The sequence below is a fragment of the Vidua chalybeata genome, chromosome 2 (assembly GCF_026979565.1).
Source record: "Vidua chalybeata isolate OUT-0048 chromosome 2, bVidCha1 merged haplotype, whole genome shotgun sequence".
Taxonomy (NCBI): domain Eukaryota; kingdom Metazoa; phylum Chordata; class Aves; order Passeriformes; family Viduidae; genus Vidua; species Vidua chalybeata.
This window is the reverse complement of record NC_071531.1, coordinates 73,499,427-73,522,344: the sequence shown is the minus strand read 5'-3', so window position 1 is coordinate 73,522,344 and position 22,918 is coordinate 73,499,427. Positions and strand designations below refer to the sequence as shown.

Here is a 22,918-nt window from a genome sequence, read left to right as displayed (position 1 = left end):
ACTGATCACTTCATCATAAATGGATGAAATCTCATTGCAGGCTTCCTTTAATCATTTGCATAACATGGCTCAACAAGCCCACCAGCTCGGTGCAAATATCAATGCAATTGCAGAGACACTTATAAGCAGGAGAGAAAAAAATGCATTCTTTTGTCATAGCACAGATGTCATGAACTGCTCACAAAATCTTCACCAGCAGAGTTCTCCAAGGCTGACGAATTCATGTGGCATGATGGGGAGTGTATGAACAGCTGTAGAAGACAACTGTCATGGCAAAAGGTCCACTCCACATATTGTGGAGTGAAAATAGAGGCTTCTTAGACATCATAGACCTCCTCATCCACAGCAGGACCAACCTCTCCACAGAGCTGGCGGAAGGTGTTGCGCCTCAGTATCTCCCAGCCACGGTGAGAACTAGTTCTGGATGTGCTCCGTGACAGTGACAGAGCAGACATTTTCTTCTTGCACAAGGTGTCCCCATTGGTTTCCAGCTTTTCTGAACCTTTGTCATAGTTATCCCTATCCTGAGCCTTAAATGCCTCTGTGTACCGCATCATCTTGTGTTTGTTGGGATCCACCCTGTCTTCAATTCTGGAAGAGGATTAGAAAATATAAACTGAATGAAGTAGAAAAGTGCCAGCTTATCAACAAAACCCCTCCAAAAAACAAGCCTACTGACACAGACACTCCAGAAAAATCTACACAGGAAACTGATTATAGGCAGGATGCTAGGGGCTGCTAGCACAGTTATCTCCTAGACCTTCATCCTGATCATTGACTTCAGTACCTTTGTCTGTCTGTGGTTTCTTGTCCTTTAACTCATTTCCCAGTTGTGATTTGCCCTTTCCATTTTGCCAGCTGTAAGCAATTGGCAGACCTTGATATATGCATATATTCATATATATGCATATATTAATTTATTTTCTCTGTTCTTGACTTTCCTCCTCTGATACTCTATGGCTGCTAGCCTCAGGATGTCACTCATCTCTTGTTGAAGAGATTTAACTGCTTTTATTTAACTGCTCCAGTTCCACCAATCCTCTACATTTCTTACAGATTGTCTTCTGAATTACTATCCAACACATATATAAGGAACATCCATGTGATTTGACAGAACTAAATCACAGCACTCTTTTCTCACAGCATCCATTGAATAATTGGCATTCCCAATTATTCCAAGTGAATTTCTGGGACATTGCTCTTGCAATATATTTCTATATTTCATGCCTTGGACTGAAAGTGTTGTATATTGGCAACACTTTAGGTCTGCTTGTTTTGCACAGTAAATATCAAAATCCACAAGGCTCAGTTTGTCTGCAAAACCTGCAGAATGTCCTGTGCAGGGCCAGGAGTTGGACTTTGAGGAGCCTTGTGGGTCCCTTCCAACTCAGGATATTCTATGAGTCGATGATTCTATGATTCATATAGCCACCACTCCCCCTTCTGGCTTTATCAGCAAAAGATGGCACAGTAAGAAAAGGCAAATGCCCAAAAGTTATTTCTTTTCTCACCCGGCATAAATATTTATTAAAATCAGAAATAATGGGGAATTTAGTGTTATCCAGACTACAGACAGTATTTTAGTTCAGTACCTAAATTGAAATCCTGGACCTGTGCCTTTGCCACCTGACACAGTCATTGCAAAGTATAACATATTTACTAGGTTCACTCAAGAAAGAGATTTTGACTTTAATTATTCCTGTTCTGATTTTGAGTCATTCACAGGGCAGCTCATTGCTGTTGAATGCTTGATAGGTTGATTCTGCCTCTGCCATTTCATGTATCCAAGGGACAGGGATGGCCAACCACGCACAGCAGTTAACTTCAGTGATATTCATTACAAGAAGTTTGAAAGAAAAATTCAGGTCTTATAACCCATGCAGTTTCTGAGGTCTGTCCAATGTAACTACTGGATGAGAAAGCATCAGCTGATTTCACAAGGAAATGCACAGCAGAGCTTTCTGAGGGGGACAGTGCTTGTCTGTCTATCAGTCACAGACAGAAAACAGATTGGGGTCTGTGTTTTGTAAGGACAGCACTTCAAACACCCCCAAGACCACTGGAAAGGCTCTTTGTTAACATCCATACATTGGGTTCTTCTCATTGGATCCTTGCATGCACACACTCCAAGAGAACTCACCTGAGATACCATCGGTCCCCCAGCCCAAAGTCCCTCCCACAGATTCCCGAGCGAGGCCAGAGGCACCGTGGCAGCTTCCGCTCCAACATGACAGTAGTAGCAACAACCTTTGGAATGAGAAAAAAGAAAACACTCAAATGAATTAGGAAAAAAAAAATCAGACTCTCTTTCAAAAATACTAGTTATATCAGCACTGACCCATACTGTACTTCATTACAGCTCCTTAAGGAAAAAAACAATTACAGAATCTATACTCCATTTCAAATAAAGCAGTCACTAATTTAGGTCTAATTGATGAAGATCAACTTCAATCTGTTTTGAAGAAGTAATGGTGGTCATAAAACACTGTTCCATTTCTTTCCTTTTATATCTCATGGGAAGGATTAGGGCAATTAATTGCAAGCTAGAGAAGAGGACACTATCTGTACCCACTTTAATTGTCATCAGAACTTGCCACTGTGGCCACATGACTACATTTAACCATTTGTCTGACTGCTTTCTCACAGAAAAGCATAGGAAATGGATTTCCTGTTGATTAGCTATAGAACTGGTTGAATTTCTTTGCCTTTTGACCAAGATAGTCAGGCCAACTTCTTTTAGTGGATTGAAAGACATTTCTGGCCTTCCTGTAACCATTACCTAGTGTTCTATCCCCCCTCATTCAATCCATATAATTTAACTCTCAGTTACACAGCAATGTGATTTGCAAAAAAAAAAAAAAAAAAAAAAAAAAAAAAAAAAAAAAAAAAAAAAAAAAAACAAAAACAACAACAAAAAAAAAAACCAAAACCAAACAAAAAAAAAAACCCCAAAAAACCAAAAAAACAGATGCAACTTCAATTCTATTTAACAAGAGATTCCACACGTAGGAATAAACATCTAGGGAGACACAGCATGGACAAGAAAGGCTGATGGGCTTCTGTCTGCTATTTGAAATAAGGTAGGAATGCCCACATTAACTAGATTACCTGGGCTCTCCAGAGCTCATCCTGCTCATGGGCCACTCTCCAGTGGGTGTCACCCATCATGGCAATTAACAAGTTGAGCATAAGGAGGGTGGCAATGATGGCGAAAGCAAAGTACACCACGCTGTACATAAAGGGCAGGTCCACATCGTAGTTTGCAGGGCCATCAATGATAGTGAGGAACAGCTCAAAAGTGGTGAATAAGGACATGGGATAGTTGTAGAACTGCCCAAGGTTTTCAGGGTTCTCTGTCTGAAAGATGATGTAAAAAGCTGGAAGAGAGAAATTGGGAGAAAAAAAGAGGGAGTTTAACAACAGCAATCACATTCCAGGAGGAATAACAGAATCTTATAAGAGATTCTGACCAAAAAAAAAATGGTCTGGGCAGGCCCTGCATGTGTTTCTATGCAAGGATAACTCCCTGATTAGAATCACTGGTGTCCATGATAAAATGACCCAAATTTACTTTGATTATTTATTTATTTCTCAAAGTAGTGATCTTTTCATCCTCAAGGATATAATAAAGCTATGTGTGTTAATCTAATGTTCCACAGACAAATATCATAAATGCAGTATGTTCTTAAACCTTGACTTTAAAATATATGGAATTATCTGAATTATCCTAGTTTCTATTACCCTGGAAAGAGCAAGAATTGAAAACCAAACTCATGGTTTGAGAACTGAAGTCAGTATTGGGAAAGTGACCATGCTCAGAGAAATAGAAGCTAAATATCATCACCAATGTTCCCAGCTATTCAGAAGTCAGAGATTTAATCAAAACCCATATTCTTAATTCATGCCAAAGCAGTTGGCAGGGATAACACGATTATTTTCTCTTTGTAGACTCACCTGATGCAAAGCCCAATATCACCACAGCCATGAGCCAGCAAAAGCGCATGAGATCTCCAAAAATCATCTACAGAGCAAAGACAGAGCCACCATGAGGCCCAACTGTTCCACTAAGTCACAGTGCCACCCCATGTAAACCTTTTCCCAGATTCTAAGACCATGAGTGGACTAAAGGAAACCTTTGCACTGAAGAGAGAATGTGAAAGTTCTAAAATGCTCTGTGCAGACAAGAACCTGTCCATTTGACATGAATGCAAAATTAAGCAAATAGTCCTGAGGGAGAAAAAAGTATTCTTACAGTTCTCCCTATCTGCAAAGAGGTGCCAGGATAGCCCGTATTTGTTTGTGTCTCACACCTTCTGGATCATGATGGTGAAAGGTCCGAGCATCTGGAAGCCCCGAGCGAAGTACATGACGTTGCACCATCCCAGCACCAGGGCAAAGGACATGGGCACCACCTCCCCAGTTGTGCTGGTGAGACGCATCACCATGGTCACCAGGATCATGCAAGCATATGTGATGCTGCAAGGAAGAAGAGACAGCAAAAAGAAGTTCAGTAAAGGAAATAGTAGTCTAGCCATTAAGAGAAATAAATCCAGAAAAAGAGTACTCTAAAGAAAAATGAGAAAGTGACTCATCAGGCAAAAGAGAGCTGTGGGGAAAATGATAGACAATATATTTATTAGACTTACTATGTTCTGTACTTACACAATTATGTGGAAAGGCCCTCCTAGGATTGTTTGTCCAAAGTATTTTGCTGCTCCAACTCTAAGAATATCTGGAATCTGAGAGAGACATCCTGTTAACTTAAGGACTCAGACAGTTTCCATAACACTACTAAATGTCATGGCAACCACCAATATTCGCAGGTTCGTAAGGTCAGCCACATCTCCTTTAATGGATCAATTTCTATGCTACTTAAAAATCAGAATGGTTGAGCCAGGTGGGCCCTTCTTGGGATGAGACAGAGATTGCTGAAAAATCTAAGAATTCTTGGACAGATTGAGAGACTTGTCACAGAGAGGTGCCTCAGTAACAAGGACAAAAAAGACCTTCTTGGGGAATCAAAGGGGCTTGTTACAATTCACATTGTGCTGGTTGTAGCCTTAGCCCCAGAGTGCTGACTAAGCACAGAAAGAAGGACTTGTTCTTCTGGAATATATCATAGAATCAAAACTGCACACTGCACTCAAGCTGAGGTCACACCACTGCAGAGCAGAGAGGGGGCAATCACCTCTTTTGGCCAGCTGGTTACACTCTGCCTGATGCACCCCATATAGGCATAAAGCTTTTTACAAGACCTGTTTAATTTTCAGTTCTTCCTATCGTTATCTTTTGAGTTTTCTAAAAAAAGTTTCAGTCTCCTATTTCCTATTATAGTAAAATCAAGTGGGGGGTAGTTGAGAAAGATTCCTGTTACAAGTCCATAGAGTAACTGATCTCCAATTAAATATAAATTTTTCTGTTTATGCACAGAAATCACTTTACCCAGCACCCCTAAATACAGGAATATTTATAGATGCTAGATGAAGCAACATCTGGGAGTCAGCTGGACAATGGATGGTGCTAACAGGAACTGTGGATTACCCTGCAGAAGTATTTGAGAGTGCGACCAATCCATCTAATTGCTTCTTCCACACCTGGAGCCTTCCTAGGACATTGCCATAGTCTCTGTCTCATCTAATAGGTACTGTTGACAATGTCTATTGCCATAGACCTACGCTGAAGCACTCAGACTAAGCAAATAAGCCCTATCAAGTAATGAGCACAAATCCATGTTTGTCTAGTAAGTAAAATCTGCCTTGATGAAATAAGAAACGGTATAGCTGTTTCTCTTACCTCAAGGACCAAAATTACTACAGCTCCAATGACTGTGATCAGCTCCCCCACCAGCCTCAGCTCATCCTCATATGCCACATATGATTCCTGAAAAATAAAGTTTATGAAAAGTAAAATTACATTTTAAACAAAGTGAAAGTAAATTTTAGAAGAGGATGGGGAGAAGAAAGCCTATTGTTACTTATAATAAACATAGTAGACCTGGCAATGCCAGAGGAACCAGCCCAGCCACAGCAATGGAGAACAGAGCACACCTATTCCTCCCTGACAAAGGTCAGCTGGCTGGAAGAGGGGAGAAGGACAGCTGCAATAGCTGAGGACTGGGGAAGGATTGGACTTTCCAGTTAAGTAGGTTAGATGGGAATTGCCCAATGGGGGCTCCGACTCCTACAGTCACGGTACCTGGAGCATTTTCTGGACATAGACTGTGTTGTCCCTGCTGCTGGTTCTGTTGCCTGTGCGGGGTTTCAGAGGCCGGTAGACGCAGCACATGGTGAAGCAGACCATGTAGAGGATGTAGAATAAGGCCAGGAAACAGAAATAGGGACGACCATACATGTTCCACTTCAGGCTCACCAGCTCCTTCACAGGTGTTAGGTCCAAGATCTGGCGTGCCTGAGGAAGAGAGGAAGAAGGAATTAATTGCCAGAAGTGCATTGCTTCAACAGCATTCATAAATTTTCCTGAGAGAATGTTAACAAACTATTCTCATCTGCCCTATTCAGCATTATGAAACTGAATTTACTTTGCAAAAGTGGAATGCTCTAGTGGGCATTGGATTTGCTCAGTCTGACAATAAAGAGCTTTGGAAAAAAGAAACATATCCTGCAGAGAACAGCTGTTGAGTACCAGTGGGAAGTACAAGAAAAGCATGTTAGATACTGGAATAAATTTGTGCTCTGTGTAGGAACATAGAACTGAGGATGACAGAATATTCTTGCTAGTACAACAACACAAGTTTCTGTATCAGGTGTTTTAAAATAAGAAAACTGAAACATTTTTCTGAAAGATATTTGTACTTGACTGATGCTCTATGGCTTATGTAAAAATACTGCCTTTTAAGTTTCTGCCTTATTATCTGGGTGATAATTAATTGAATCTCCTATATCAAGCCTTCAGCTTACACTAGAAGACTGACAGAGCATAAATAGGAGGGAGGTGTACTTTACAACTTATGAATTTGAGCCACACACTTTATTAAATATTTCTAGACTTACTTTCTGTTGCTTAGGAGACCACTGCAGTAAATGAGGAGAAAATGCGAGTCAAATTGTTGTGACTGGGTTACTTTAAAGAAAAACTTTTTAATGTACTCTGGACGTTTTTCTTCTCTTGCTACAATACCCTGTTTCCTCTAAGTTAGCCAAAAATTGCTGAGTGCACAAAGTGCAAGGAATGTTTCCATAAATGGACATGACTCTAAAAAACTCTTGAATGGCCTATGAAATATCATAAAGGATCAAAACTGCATGAGAGAGAATCCACATATGGGTGTTCTGGTTTCTGCAGAAGTCAGTATTCTAGAATTCTTTGGATAGGAGAGCAAATTTAATTTTCAAAGGAATAATACAAATTTGAAGTTTACTATAATCTTCCTGCAGCTTAGTTCCCGTCTATTTTTTTACTTTTCAACCACTTCAGGGTCAGAAAATATATCTTAGGACCTATGTGTGTATGCATTCCCCTTAATACAAGAAGAACCTGCTTCTGACTGGGAGCTAAAGGTGCTTCTCTAATCCAGTATTGAACTGGGAGGAGATGATGGGATGAGGTCACACATGGCATTCTTCTAGAGAGACAGCAAACATTTTGGGCCCCACATATCAAGTGCAAAAAAGAATTGCTAGTTAGGCATCAAAAATTGCAACTGCATAAAAGTAAGAGCATTCTGGAAAACAAATTTTATCTCTTGATATCTGGAGACATCTTACCTTCTGAAATCAGTATTCTTGGATCTGCATGTACTAAATGAATGTTTTGGGATAAGAAAGGCCCAATATTCTGCTTTCTTTTTAGAATTATGGTTTAGTCTTCTAAAGTGGACAACTTCTAAGCCTGTTATATTTTTTGACATGGACTGTTTTTACCTGAATTTCCATATCTATCCTCACTCATGAAAATTTAGATGATTTCACATAAGAGCAAATGAGAGCTCCACAGACATAGCAGCTCCATAGCAAAGCTCTCCAGAAGCACAAAGGTTTGACTAAAATTTTGATAGGTGGAAATAATACAGGATGGGCAGAACTGTGCTAATTGAAGTGTCTTCTGATTCATTTCCTGTCCTGTTAGGATTATTTAAGGTTATTACAACTGATAGGGTTGTGTACCTTGAAAGTCCTAGGGAGATCTATCAAAGCTTGCCATTACACTCAGCTATTTTTGTCTTATTAATCCTTTTACAAGCTTACGAACCTACAGCAGAGATAATTCACCCACTTTGTTTTGAGTCATAACCTGTCATTAAATGAAGGGAATAATAACAATGAGTGGTTTTTAAATGCACTCCAATTTAGGATTTCTGAATGTACTCCTGTCTCAAGGGATATTGTGAGAGTTAATCAGTATGACAGGTACAGGAAGATACTTGCTAGAGCTACTCTACAGGTTCTTAGTGTATCTTTGAGCCTGCTGAGAGAAAACCCTTTTCTGTAGTTTGTTAATACTTAATTCTTCCAATAACCTTCAATTTTCACACCTCAGAAGAAACTGTATATAAAGCATCAGATATGGCCAGACCATTAACAAATCTCTATACTTAATGTGTCCTCTGCAGCTCATGGTACAACGTACTCGCCCTATGAATTGTATCAGTGAGCTTGAACCTGCAAACTTATCATTCTTATCATTCCTCCCTTCTATAATCACCATGGTCTGCACACAGCATGCATGCAGTGCAGTACCTCTCTCTTCTTGGTGGATACTATGAGCTCAAGGAAGGACTGATCTTCAGCCCAGGAGTCAATCTCGGTGATATCGTACAGCACAGTGCTCAAGGGGCCAAAGGACCAGAGATTCTGCTTCCGCTTCTGCATAAGGTATTGAAACATCTGAGGAGAAAAGAAGGGAGGCAAGGATATCAGAAGCTTTCCAGTATATTGTGTGTTTGCAATGAGAACAAATAAAGTTGTTCAAAACCCTCAATTATGAAATATTTTCCTTGAACCTGGTAGCTGTTGTGGTTCTCATATCTCTTGGGAACAATTACAGCAGGTTAAGAAGTGGAAGAAATTTTTCTGATTCCCATTTGATTATTAGCTCATGCCTGATGTAAAGGATGAGTTATTTTTACTCTAAATTCTAATCAAACTACTGAAGTTACTTGACACAGTTATAGCTCCTGACAATAGACTTTAGATGGAATTACATGTTGATTAGAAAAAAAATGTTTTAATACTCTTCTACAAGACATCAGAAAAGAGGTGTGACAAGGGAAATGATCCTGTCCCTTGTGAACCTACAGAAGAAACAGTAACCATCTTTGTCTTTTCAGTGAGTGGAAGGATGAGGGTTTGCATTAGATGCTAAGATTTTGTCTATGAACAAATGCCTGTGGGTACCCAAAGAAGTTTCCCATCTGTCACATTTAAAGCAATGAAATCTAGACAAAAAAAAAGAGAATAATTTCTGTGAGCCTTTAAAAAAATTACTTGGGTTAAATATGTCTATTAAAATCTGTTTAACTCAAATGCTCCAAAAACTGGGGGAAAATATCTATTCTTTAAGCACTCATTTCTTTCATTAGGATAAAGAAATTTCTTATAAAGGGTTTTTGGGACCTACATAAGATTTCTAGAAAAAAAAAAACAAAACAACTTTTTATGTATCTCCTACCCACTAAGAATATGCACAAACACTCTTGCTCTGAATTGTTATTTCAAGGTCTCCATTTCTTTTGTACAGAGGTACCAGTGTCACACAAACTCACCACAGTGTTGCCCTCAACTCCAGCCAGTTTGAATGGACTAAGCCCCTCATTGTTAGGAATCAGTTCAAGTGACCCTGGTCCCTCTTTGTTCCTGTCATAGGAAAGTATCAGGCTGTACATGTGGCAGGCAAACGTCTTATTAGGTTGGAGAACCAGGATGTGAAGAACAGTGTTACCTATGAAGGAAGCAGACTGGATGAGGTATCTGGAATAGCCCAGCCCTGTGCAAAGATTGAGAATGGACTGATGGCTTTTATTTTCTTCATATCCCTCATCCCACAGCTGTTTCTAGTGAGAATATTGTTTATTTGCATTCACAGATGACAGCCTCTGAATTAAAATGTCCAGATCCAGTCTATGTAATTCACTGTACCCCACAGCACATACCCAGAGCATCTTGAGCTCTAATGTCAGCTCCATTTTCAATGAGCAGCTGTACAATTTCCTCATTTCCCACACAGGCAGCAAATGATAAAACATGTTCCCCTGAAATGAAAGGAATGGGGAGAAACAATATTAAAGATGTAGGAGGTAGGAGAGGTTGAAGCATGCTGAGGGAAAGCTATCCATGCTATGAAGCCATAGGATATGAAAGGAGAAGTTTCCTAAGATAACTTGTAAATTTCCTGCCCCACTTCTTATCCTAATCAGAAAGGTTAAAAAAGACCTGTCCCACACAACACTAAAAGGAAGAAGTGTTCTTTTCAGTGGTTTACCTCCATAAGAAGGTTGACATGTAATTTATTTCTAGGAAGACACTAAATTACAATTTTTATATAATATATATATTTATTTGCATACATGCGAAGCTATAAATTGTGTATTGTTTGTATTCACATAACATTCACATGCTCAGAGGAGTCATACTCTCTGCTAAGAGGTGTATGTCTGATGACGCTTGGAGATAGGCACCTCTGTTTATCCACTTCAGATGGGAATTAAAGGAAGGCTCCCCCATATCCCCTCACCACTCTGCTGGTTCCCTCCCATAGCAGCAAGGGGAGAAGTTAAGGCTGTACCAAAATAGAAAAGGTTCTGGGAGCTGCGCCTGAAGAAGTGTCCAGTGGCCCTTGCCGTGCTGGCATTGGCTCCTCTCTTAAGCAAAGCCTTCACCAGCGTGGTGTTCTGGTTGGCTGCTGCAATGTGGAGAGCTGTCTGTCCTGCAAGACACAGAAACAAAACCTTGTCGTTCAAGAAAGCAACTTCAGGCTGATCACCAGCCTGCAGTTCACATGTCAGTCATGGTAAATGGACAGCAGTTAAAGGATTTGGCTTTGAAGTTATTCCTGTTGTGTGCAAAGAGTTGTGCTAGAGATTTTCCAGAGGTTCCTTTCTACTTAGATCTTTTCATTAATTTATTAAAACTGACTTTACAAATTGCCAAAAAACCCCAACAGGGTGCATTCTCTTGATTTTTTCCTAGGGAAAATCAAGACATGCCACTGTCTCCTGGGAAGCAAACAGAAAGTTATGAGATTGACTATGCTTTCCTTCATAAGAAATTAAGATAAGGTCAAGACAAAACTCCCAAAGACTTCCTCTAATCCTTCAAACTAGACTTTAGAATTTTTAAAACCCCATTATTATTATTATTTTATTGGTTTTGAGATTCAAGCTAGAATTACTGTATACTCGACCAGAAGCATGCTTTAAAAATCTGGATAAGAGTCTAGCCTCAAAAGCAGTGGTCACATTTCTCATTTTCTCAACCAAATAACTACATTTTCTCCTTTCAGGGGAGATCAGGCAGATATCCCTTTTTTAACAAATGAGTATGTCAGAAAGCAAGCTGTATATATCCTTGCAATTCCCTGGTCAAGGTCTTTGCATTTTTGCATATGTATGTACTCATGTTTAATATAATTCCACCTTCCAAGAAAGGTCAGAAGCCATTGGCATGTTGGTTTTCCCGTGTAACAGTTCAGCAACATATTGAACCAGGAACCTTATAAGCCAATTTCCCAAATGTACAAGTAGTATCCCCTCTCCCCTCCTGCAGGGAATCTTGCCCATCCTCCTTCCCAGTGATATTACCTTCATAAAGTTCTGATGTCATCCTCTCATTGATAAGCTCAGGAGCTGCTTCCATCAGAGCCACTGCTGCCTCCAAGTTATCATACATGGCAGCTACATGAAGGGCAGTCTCTCCCACTGCGCCTAGAAACAGCAGGACAAGCATGAGAATTGTCAAGATGTTCAACTGTACAGAAAGCAGGGAAAAAAAAAAGCAGAAATAGATTCACTGAGGTGGGGAATTACAGGAGGGCTATGTTCTCCCTTGAGTAGTGCCTGGTACAGCCACACAACTGCACAGTCTCTGTCCTTCAACAAAATCTGAAAACTGAGCAGAAACTTCAGGTGTCTGTAAGTGACGGCCAACCTCAAGCATGAAGTGAGTGAGCACAACCAAGTCAGAAAACTCTGTTGCAAAGCTGCTGACATAGAGTTAAGCCATCTGAGCCTGCTGATACAAATGTTTTTAACAAACTAACAAGCTGCTCACTGTAGGAAGCTCTTGCCTTCCACAGAAAACCATTTTTTTCAAGTAATCCCAGTTACCTCTCTGATAGATATCGCATGTTCCGTCAGTGAGAAGTTTCCTAATGGCAGCAAGGTTGTTCTCTTTGGCAGCCTGGAGGAGTGGGGATTCCCAGATCCTGGAATCAAGAAAAAGTGGCTGATAAGGAACAAAGTCAAACACATGGTGCCTCTCTCCAGAGCTAGTATGGCCTTTGCTCAAGACAGTTTGTCTCTTGAACATTTTCACTGAAAAATCAGCAATTCACATCTACCATCTGAGGTATTCTTTGAACGCACCAAAAGGGGAAAGAAAAAAAAAAAAAAAAACAGGAAAAAGCAGAGCAGTGCAATTCTAAAAACACACTGAAGTTCATAATCTCTTGGCTTACTGGTGCTGAACCATATGGTGGCAGCAGAGTGAAAGACAGAGGAAACAACCAAAATGTTTTGATATCCCACTTTTTGAGGTACAGAAATGAATGATGGGTCATTGAAGCCCTTCTGCAAGTAGACACTTATCTCAGGAGCCAGAAAAAGCCAGTTGCTTCTTCACACAGCACAATAAATTAAGAAAAGATTTTGTCTGAATTGCTTTCATAGTGGATGGAAAAGGGAAAACAAGAATTCCATCTGTGTTCTAGCAACACTTGCTATAATTAAGAGACTGAGCTCTGAAATGTAGTTCTTCCATATACAAAATGGTGGAGAAAAATCTGACAACTTAGCTATACTACTTTTTTCTCTAGTGATGAGAGAACTGAGGAAATTGTTGAGAACTGAAATATGTTCATGTGCTGGGAAAGAGCATGCGCTCACACAAGTTCCAGACAGAGTGGTTCACTTATAGCTGAAGCACGTCCTTGAGTCTTCCATGAGGATCTAGGTTATTTGAGTATATCTTTTGAGCTTGATGAAGAATTTATAAGTACAGCCACCAAACTTCACTACAGCAAGGTCTTTGGAAGCAAACAACAGGTCAAGGGAGGTGATCCTCCCCCTCTACTCAGCTCTGGTGAGGCCATACCTAGAGCCCTGCATGCAGGTATTAGGATCTTCAGTACAAAACACAGAGGGAGCTACTGGAGAGAGTTCAGCAAAAGGCAAAAGAGGATCATGAGAATAGAACATGTCTCCGATGAGGAAAGGCTGAGAGAACTGTGACTGTTTAGCCTGGAAAAGAGAAGGCTCAGGTGGTGTTCCTATCAATTTGTGTAAGTATCTAAAGAGAGTTACCTGCAATGTTTGTTCAACATCCAAACAAGGTTTGCCAATGCTCGAAATCATGAGCTGGCCATACAAAATTTAAAAAAGAACAAAATCTACAAAATTGAGGTAAATATTTCTGTATCCTTGAGTATTTTCAGGTTCGTCTTTTAAATCATAAATCAAAAAGTGGTTTGAGGTGGGCTTTTGTATTTCTTGATTTTATACAAATAAATAATTATAAGTATCCATATTCAGGAGATAAAGATTAAAAGGGAGGAAAAACTCTCAAACCAAAAGAAAAAAATTATGTCTCATGAGTTTTCAGTATGAAATAGAAAGAGATTCCTCTCTCCCAACAAGACAAGGTCAGTTTTAGATCTTTGCTCAAATTAAAATTAAAACCCCTGCTGTTTTCTAGTACAGATGTTTAATTTGATCTTAATTATCTAGTGTGGCCCAGGTCAGGCTGCAATGTGTGATGTGGAATAAGTCTAAGGATTACAGTAGAAAATTACAAATTCAAGCTGATATGAACCAGGAAAACACCAGCCCTTGTTTTTCTACCAGTCTCTATCTGTCCCTTTACTACAATCTAACAACTGGCAATAGTTGTCTGAAGCACTCCTCCCAAAAACCCATGTGGGACAAATACATTAGTCAAACCATATACCTGCAGATACAGTAAATGCTTCCTCCTGGTGATGTTCCATGTATTCTGGCATTATTTAGTCACAAGATTTTTAGGGATAAATCCTACATAAAGCAATGGATGCTTTGCATTAAGTGGTAACACTGATGTGAGGACACATCACCTGTGAATATAACTCTGTTATAAGCCACAATAAAACCCACATCAGAGACATAGGGAATATAAATGGCCCATTGCAAAAAATGTTTTCTTACAACTCATGCATCTTAAGTATAGGACAGTTTAACAATAAAACAACAGGAAAGCAGGCAACATGAATTCTGTGGCTCACAGGAATATATATTTCTTGCTTTAAATTATTATTTTATGAAAAACAAGACCTTGAATCAAGAAGAAATTTATATGTCATTATCTCTGGATTTAATCCACTTGAAATGTGAGAGTTCTGCTTTCCTTTATTGTGGAAAGACACTGAAGACACTTGAGAAAACTTGAGGAATAAAGCAAAACAAAAAATATCAGAATTATACAGATAAATAGAAATCATCTGAATAAGCATAAATTAATGTACATGGGCTACAAGTAATCTAAGCATAACTGAACATCATGTTTATCATTCCACAAAATGAGCACTTCCTGTCACCAAAAACACCCCATTATCTATGTCACGAGAAACTAAACTAGAAAACCCCAGAGCAGAGGAGAAATAAAAATATTCAGGATAAAAAGAACCATCCTCAACAAATCAGGGAGCCCTTCTGAGATATTTTTATATGTCCTTCACACTCCTAGTTAGGGAAGTATTCCTTCTATAGCTTACTCATGCGTCAGTTTCATTACTAACTAATGATAAGATGATTTGATGAGGAGATTGCATCTAGGATCAAACAAACAGGAGCTAAATGAAGAGGCACTCTAAGCAAAAGTCTTAAGATTCAGTGTTAGTGAAGTCAGCTTGCCACCTCTGCCACTGTTTTGGCTAAGAAAGACTCTGTGGTTCTGGAAAAGACAAGTTTCAGAGGCAGGAAGTGGGAAAGAGGTGGGGTTTCAGTAGTATAAACAATGCTAAAATTAATATGTTGATGCTTTACTGGGGAGGCCTTTATCCCTCAAATGACCTCAGAGAGGAGGAAGGATTGGGCAAGAGACGACATGGGAGGACACAAACACAATATCTTTCTCTCAAAAATTACCAAAATTCTTGTAAACAGCTACGAGGAAGGCACATAAAAAATACTATGCTCAGCTTTTGGAAACTGAGGGCAAAATTGTCAAACATTTCTTCTTATTGTAGCAACCTCCAACTGGGCTTAAAATGCCAGAGATCTCAGGCCAAAGAGCAAACCAGAAGAGAAACTCAGAAATGCTGGCAAATGTCATGGCATACTGCTTGTGATGCCTCAAAGGTTTGTGAGTTACATGTTCCTGGCATATGCTTTTACTCTCATTTAATTTTCTGTCTCATAATTGGGGAAACATTTTAACCTCATTTAAAACATACTGTTCTAATTATCAAATAATTTTTAATACATTACAGCAATGTACTGAGCATATAAATGTCAAAAACTAGGGGAAGCAAATTTGCTAATATAAAAAATTAAATGAAGACACCTGAATTTAGAGCCTTCAAAACATTTTCAATTATTTAACTTCAGCATATTTAACCAACTTTCTTCCTGATGGATCAAACACAGTACAGAGCACAGAGTTTTGCATTTTACTACTTAGGCCTCTTTGTGTGTCAAAGCAGCAGCTGGCAAAATCTGTAACTTAAGTCTCTTACAAGAGCTGCCTGCAGTAGATGCTTGGCTTCCAGAAAGTACCATTATGTCACTGAACAGTGAGGCTGGCTTTCAGAAAATGATCCAGCAGACATATCTGGACACCTTGAGACGATAATTCAGCATATCTAAGTTAAGCTCCTCTTCTAATCCTCTTCATCCCCTTCAACAGCTATGGAATCAAGGAATACTAAGCTCACCTAAGCTAAGTTTGTAACAGTAGGCAGACTGGATGTTGCCTTGCAGGATCTGTTTAGGTTAAGCACAGCTCCATAGCAAACCAGTAATTCTGAGGGGCAAGGAGAACCACAGGAGTATGCACCTGGATGTGCTCCTGGGTTGCTCTTGCTGAGCTAAGGAATGTGTCGGTCTGAAGGCATGAGTGAGCCTTGATCAGGCCTTACTATCGGCCAGTTTTCCTCACAGGTGATTCAATGACGTGCTCAGGGAGCCGGGAGCTGTTTTTCCAATGTAGGTGAGGGCAAAATCAGGAACACCCGAAAATCCATTGTGAAACAAAGAGAAGATAAAATGTAGGTCAGATTCTTACTGAGGAAGTCATGTAAAACAGTTCTAAACAACGTTAAAGATTTCACAAGCACTTTCTGCTGGTAATATGTACCCTTTTAGCTTCTTAAGCACTTCTTTTGGAGTGCAGCCTGCTCATTTCACTCTTGGAGAGATAGAGAATGCACAGACTATTAAATAAATCTTAATTTCATTATAAAAATAAGAATTTGGATTGCTATGATTATTCTTTCAGAACAGGGAAATATATTAAACATGTGAAATGTCTGGACAACAACCAATCTGAAGATTCTATTTCACAAATGAACTCACCAGAAATGCAATGAAGCATCTCTTTCTGTTCTTCCCTTATCAGATTCTACAACTTCAATCATTTACTATACGGAATTTCCCCATTCTTTGCTCTAATTTAAGTTTGCTTCCAGCTTCAAGCCTTATGCCCATAGTCAGTTCCTGAGGTTCTAAAGCAGTCATTTTAACCTAAGCTATACATTCATCATCAGGATATTAGCTTTCTCTTCTTTCCCTGTTGTGCTCAGAATATCCATGCTCCAGAATGAAGCATGAAATTGCCAGAGGAGATTCATCTTCTCCCTTCCTTCTGCTAGCATGTGCATGTAAATGTGAGAAAGCCTTCAGGAGAGCAGAGGGCTGCTCAGAGGAAGCCAACAAGCAGAAAGAGGATCAAAGCAATCATCTAGCAAGATGCCAAAGAAGGAGTTAGGGAATAATTGCACTAAGTGAAAAGGAGCCAGATAACAGGGGCTTGGACAATCAACAGGGTCAGCAAATTTCTTCAGCACCAGCAACAAGACTCAGCAAGTTAACTGGGACTTCTTGCTCATGTATGTCAAAGCCCCCTCAGCTGAGAGCAAACAGAGCTTCTCTGGAAATAAATTAAACAGGTTAATAATTGCCAATGTTACTAGACAAGAAACTGATAGGGAATTCTTACCCCTTCGGATTTTTAACTGCCACACAAAGCAATAGAAATCTTGATCAGTCATTTCCAGCAGGGCATTCTTCTTGCATTAACATCTTTTTTTTCTAATTCTTCATCTAAGCCCATCATTAGAATAATCTCATGCTAGAACTCTTTTAATGGTTTAGAAGTTGTTAGTTGTTATTTATTGTCACTGAAGCAGTCATAAAACAAATTTTTCTCTGATGCATAACCTCATTCTGCATCAAAACGTCCAGCCATCCTCAACAGGGATTTTCTTGCACTTTTATTCCAGGTTTGTTTCCCTTACCCAGTGTCTAATAATTTTTTTTTCTAACAGCTTTCTAATCTGGGGGGAGGGAGGGGTTCAAAGCAAAAATTTCATGTTTCCTTCTTTATATTGTAACCTATGGCTAAGTTGAGGAAATCAAATAACTTCCTAAATCTGCAAATAACTTCCTACATCTATGAGCCTGAGATGCATCTTAGGCTGAGATTGGGTGTGTGTATGTCTGTGCATTGCTGGGGAAACACCACTTCTGGAGGACCTTTACACTTGTGAAATTAGGGAGACTGTTTTCTATTATTAGTCTCAATTAATCATCCTAACTTCCATTAGGATGAAGGTGTATCAGTAGAAGAAAAGACCAGAAATGCTGCTATTGATGCTTTTGATTTTATTTTATGCACAGCAGCCAATTGTTCTTTGGATCTTGACTACTCAGAAGCACTGTGGTTAAAACAAGCTATAAATGAAGTGCTGGAACTGGAAGCTGGCATCTTTATTTCACTGTCACCTTTGGGAGCAAATGAACTGATTAAGACTGACAGGCATTGTGGATTTTAAGACACGACAATCCTATGTTAAATTGTTGGATGAAAACTCAGTAATGTTGTTTAGACAAATGAACAGCCAAACTATGGGGACATCTCATTCACTACCAGCTTGAGAAAGATTTGTGTAGAAGCTGAAGGCTCTCTGTGTCCCTGCACAACTCTTAAACAATCCAGTTTACCTGCATTAGGCTAAGCTGCTTCTTTATTTGTGCCACATTTGTTTCCAGGGTAAGCAAAGCACCTCGATATTATGTCTGGGAGACTAAAGAGCCACCAAAGAATTTGGAAACTAAAGGTTTTATTGCAACATCTTTGGAATGACCATAACTCTCTGCAAGTAATGCAAATTGTTCCAGGCACTTCTAAGCATTACTTACTATTTATCAACCAGAGTTACGAATACAGGCAATAGCAGGAGGAAAAATACTACATATTTTTTATACTTTTACAGGTACTGTAACCATGTACTCACTTGTTCTAATCTATATATTGCTTAATTTTTATGAACAGTGCAATTTTCATTGGGTGGATTTTCTAAAATCACATTCTAGGAGGAACTTGTTCACATTTCCTTGGAAACTCTTGCACTGAAAATAATTTCTAGAGACAGACACGTGATTCTTCTTCACCTCTATCAGGCCCAAATTTTCATAAGTATACATATTTCTGTTCTCTGTCATTGAATTATGTTGAGGGATCATGTTCATATGTTTCAGGCTGTGTAGATCCCAGAGTTTGCTTCCAAAGATGATTCTAGAGCGACATAAGAGATGTGACCACTGTCCCTGGGACTCCACATTGAGCTACAGGCTGTTTAAAAAGGAGAGTCTTCAACAGAGAGAAACCAGAAGATTATGGCCAAATAAACTCAAAGTCCTCTTCAGTGTTAGGAGGTTGTATTGCATTTTCTGAACCTGGATTCCCCTGGGGAAATATTATAGAGTGGAATATTAATCCCTTTCTGTGAATAATGCTGAGATCTACTGCTAGTAAGATTCAAAAGACTGTTTCACAGGAAGAAAGAGAATGAACATCAATGCCAGGGAAGGTGACAACTGCCAAAACAATCAGTTTTCAGGTATTATCACCAGTCGTCAGACAGAAAAAAAAAGCTTTGTTCTTCTCTTGCAGACTTTCTGTGTGAGATCAGAGAATGCCAGTTAAACAGTAACATATTTACCACTGGCTTTCAATAAGATAATAGTAGAATTTAATCACTGTTAATTACTGTATGTATTCCAATGCCATTTTCACTAAGAAGAACTGAAGCTGAAGCCACAACACTGCAGTTTTATACCACAAAATGACAGGACGCAGCAAAAGCCCTTTTGGCTTACAACACTTTTTCCACAAAAGCAGAGGTTTCATAAGAGTAGTTCCCACGCACCAGTCACCAAAGAAGGTCTTCCTGCTGTGTTTTTCTATCTGTACATAACTAAAAATGTGAAAGCAATAAAACCAGTCCTCTGCAAAACGTTCATTATTTTTTCTCCTCAAACTCTGAGCATCCCTGGGGATAAGAAAGGAAAGAGTAGGATAATAGGAGGAAGAACTGGTACTGTCGCTCTTTAGCAAAAGATTTTTCACATATTGGCACCACGTAATTTGTAACCAAATAGCAGGAGCCTAATTTGTTATAGTTGAAAGCTATGGGAAACATAGGCCTAAAATGGAAGGGAACAACTGTGTCCCCATGCAACCCTGATTTCACAGTGACTATTGTGCACACCGCATGTGTTTTACAGAGAGCTTTATAAAGAAACACAGAAAAGTTAACTTTGGGGCCAGTGGGATTGCACTACAGTGATCTAAGAGAAGTTTATGCAGGAGGGTTTATATGACTAAAATTTTTTCTGTTTTCCTCCATCAGTAGCAACACACAAGGTGTTCATGGACCTGTAGCACATGAGTCATGAGAACCAATAAGCAAAGAGAAGTGGCAATCTAACAGGAGCCTGTGGAAAAGGGAGCAACAAAAAGGAAGGGACCAAACCCCTCTTGGCAACAGCAGATGGTAAACAAGGGACAGGAATATCATCAAAATCAGGTTGACTATTTGGGAAAAAAAGAACAAACAAACTCTTTCACTAGGAGGTTACTACAGCACTGTAGCAGGTACCTAAAGATATGGTGGAATCTCTGTCCTGTGAAGCTTTCAAGACTGAGCTAGACAGAGCTTAAGCAATGTGATCTCTTGCTGGCAAGACTTCAGCTTAAAGTGGGAGGTTAGCTGGAGATCACAAGAGCTTCCTTCCACAACTCTTTGACTTAAAAATATGAAGATAATGTTATAATCATAAACAATACTGTATTACAATTTATTGCTTATTGGTATTAATCACTGGTATATAATCAATATAATTATTTTGATATATTAATATATTTTTAATATTCCATTTTTTACTCATTTGGATCTTACAGAATCTGCAGAGAACTTATTTTTCAGTTACCTGTGATGCTTTTCATGAACACATCAGAATGTAAACACTTTAGCATTCCACAGAAACACTATTGTTCCCATTGTCCCTCCCATTTTAAGTGTATTTAACTCCCACTGCTCTGAAGTAAACTGGAACAGGCTTTATTACTTGGTCAGAAGCTAAATAACGATACAATTCTTTCCCTAAAGGCGTGCTTTTGTCCCTCTTAATCTGCTCCTTTGCATATTTCTATACATATATGTACAAATACATATGTATAGATAGATCGATTTTGTCCCATACAGTCACTTTTTTGCCCCCACAGATGTTCAGAGTTATGCGTGGAAAGAAAAAACAGATTTTACAAGCAACTGGAAGCAATTTGTTATTTGAGTACTGCAGCATTTGTGCATGCAGAAATGACAATGAAAACCACATCCAGCTGCATTTCCATGAATAGTCCCACATTTCTGTGTGTGGGGGGAGCAATCCTGCACAGCAGTAACAAACAGCCTTCAGTGCTCACATGGGAAGACACAGCCAATCTTCTGGATAATCTAAGATCTAAGAGGAGTCACTGTACATGTTGACACTCAGGTCAGAGGTCTGAGAAACCATAGTCTGACCCAGGAGGTGACTGACCCCCAAAACGTTCAACAACATTAAGCCTACTCTATTCCACAGTAAGAGTGACCTTTAGAGAGACAGAAAGCAAAATCCTGACAAAAAGGCACCACTCTTTCAGATGACTGCAGCTTATGCACCACACACACTCCTAATTATAATAATTATGTTAATGATAATGATGATAATAATAATGATAATAATAACAATCAAAAACAAACCTTCATGCTTTTTCCTGTGAGCTTTACCAATGAAGCAGGAAAGACAAGAGAATACATTATTAATTTGTGACTGAAGTACTGCACTCAGGGTAATTCAATTGCAACCTGGTAAATCTACCTGTGAAAACAGATAAGATTGGAACTCCAGAAGCATTCCACATTGGAAGAAGAAATCTGATAGAGAAAAATGCTCCAGGGTTGTTTAAAGTTTATCTACTGGCAGAAAAGCCTAAGGGGGACTAGTGAGAATCAGCTACAGGGAGAGCAGCAGAAGAAAGAGAAGAAAAGAAGGCTGAAGTGCACCATACCTTTTCTGCTGGAGTAAGTAGATTTCATCCAGATGTTTATCCCAGGATTTTTTGCCTTGCAGCTTCTGACTTAGTCCATTCCATATCCGGGAATAGAAGGGATTGCTCTCTCCAAATAAAGGTACCCCCATATCACGTCCCTTTTTCTCTCTTGCCTAGCTGCCTGAAAGCCAGCAATCCCCACTTTGGGAAAAAGTCAGGAAAGGCACACTTCAGGTCACCACTCCTCCGCCCTCAGTTACTTACAGAGGAGACTGTCAGTCAACTTCATCAGCTGATCAAAGTACGTGTAAAAAACACACAATAAAATCACTTGTTCCTAGCAGACCATACCTTGAGCCTCATCAATTACTTAGTTTCCAAAATAGCCCAACCCAAAGGTGTGTCTGATTTAGAAGTAGCTCGCCAGCAGCCTACCCCTCAAAAAGACCCTGTACAGCAACTGAAGAATTCATACAGCATCAAGGTCCCAGGCTTCTACTATTTTGATTTCGAAACCTAGGCTTTATAAGCAATCATCCTCCTTTTGTATCTCTGAATTCCTCTGGAAAGCAACATGTAAGCAATTTTGAAATAGACAGCTGAGCAAGTCAGGCAAAACACCTTTAAGGTGAGCGAACATGTGGGAACGTGCCCTAAAAGACACAGGGCTCTGGGAAGGTGGCAGAGAGGAGGACACACCTCCCACCTCAGCTGTCTGCAAATCCCATTAAAGAAATTATCCTTACAGACTCCACCTTCTCCACATAAAACAAAATCACCTTACTCCACAAGCTGGAAGCAGAGTTTATGTAGATCAATATGTAAACTTTATATATTTAATTTTCGTTTAATGTTCTACAAATTAATTATTTCTTCTAGTTGCTTCCAGAAAAAAAATCTTATTTAGGAAAAGAGTAAAACTTTTTATTTAACAAAACCTTTTTTAAAATTTATTTAACAAAAACTTGATTTTGGCACAGAAAAACATATTCAGGATCAGGGGGTATTTGCCTGCAAAGCAACAGACCAAATATAAAAATTAAGAGATGAGACATCCTTCTCTGTGTGAAGAAACTGGAAGCTATGAGGGAGAAAAGAAAAAAAACAAAAAGTAAAAAAAAAAAAAAAAAAAAAGAGAAAAGAGAAAAGGAAAGGAGAAAGCTTCTAGTTTCTAATCT

The 22,918-nt window shown here is 39.2% G+C and overlaps 1 protein-coding gene across 1 annotated transcript; it reads right to left on the bottom strand.

The window, feature by feature from the left end:
• Window positions 1–317: 317 nt before the first annotated feature.
• On the bottom strand, window positions 318–21,889 carry LOC128783999 (transient receptor potential cation channel subfamily V member 6-like). The gene is made up of 15 exons (XM_053935214.1): window positions 21,759–21,889; window positions 12,281–12,378; window positions 11,756–11,878; window positions 10,741–10,881; window positions 10,109–10,207; window positions 9,722–9,897; window positions 8,697–8,843; window positions 6,196–6,408; window positions 5,794–5,880; window positions 4,663–4,739; window positions 4,311–4,476; window positions 3,955–4,021; window positions 3,109–3,377; window positions 2,141–2,247; window positions 318–591 (listed from the first exon to the last, which is right to left on the bottom strand). Exons 1-15 carry the CDS (start codon window positions 21,887–21,889, stop codon window positions 318–320), a joined length of 2,175 nt encoding a protein of 724 aa, XP_053791189.1.
• Between the last annotated feature and the right edge of the window lie 1,029 nt (window positions 21,890–22,918).

What these genes read in the sequence shown, in the direction of transcription:
- LOC128783999 (XM_053935214.1), bottom strand. Translation starts at nt 21,889, where the DNA reads ATGGGGGTACCTTTATTTGGAGAGAGCAATCCCTTCTATTCCCGGATA. An exon ending in ATGTCCAGAAAATGCTCCAG is followed by an intron (nt 5,881 to 6,195) that starts GTACCGTGACTG and finishes TTTATTTTTCAG; the next exon opens with GAATCATATGTGGCATATGA. An exon ending in GATATTGGGCTTTGCATCAG is followed by an intron (nt 3,378 to 3,954) that starts GTGAGTCTACAA and finishes TCTCTCTTCCAG; the next exon opens with CTTTTTACATCATCTTTCAG.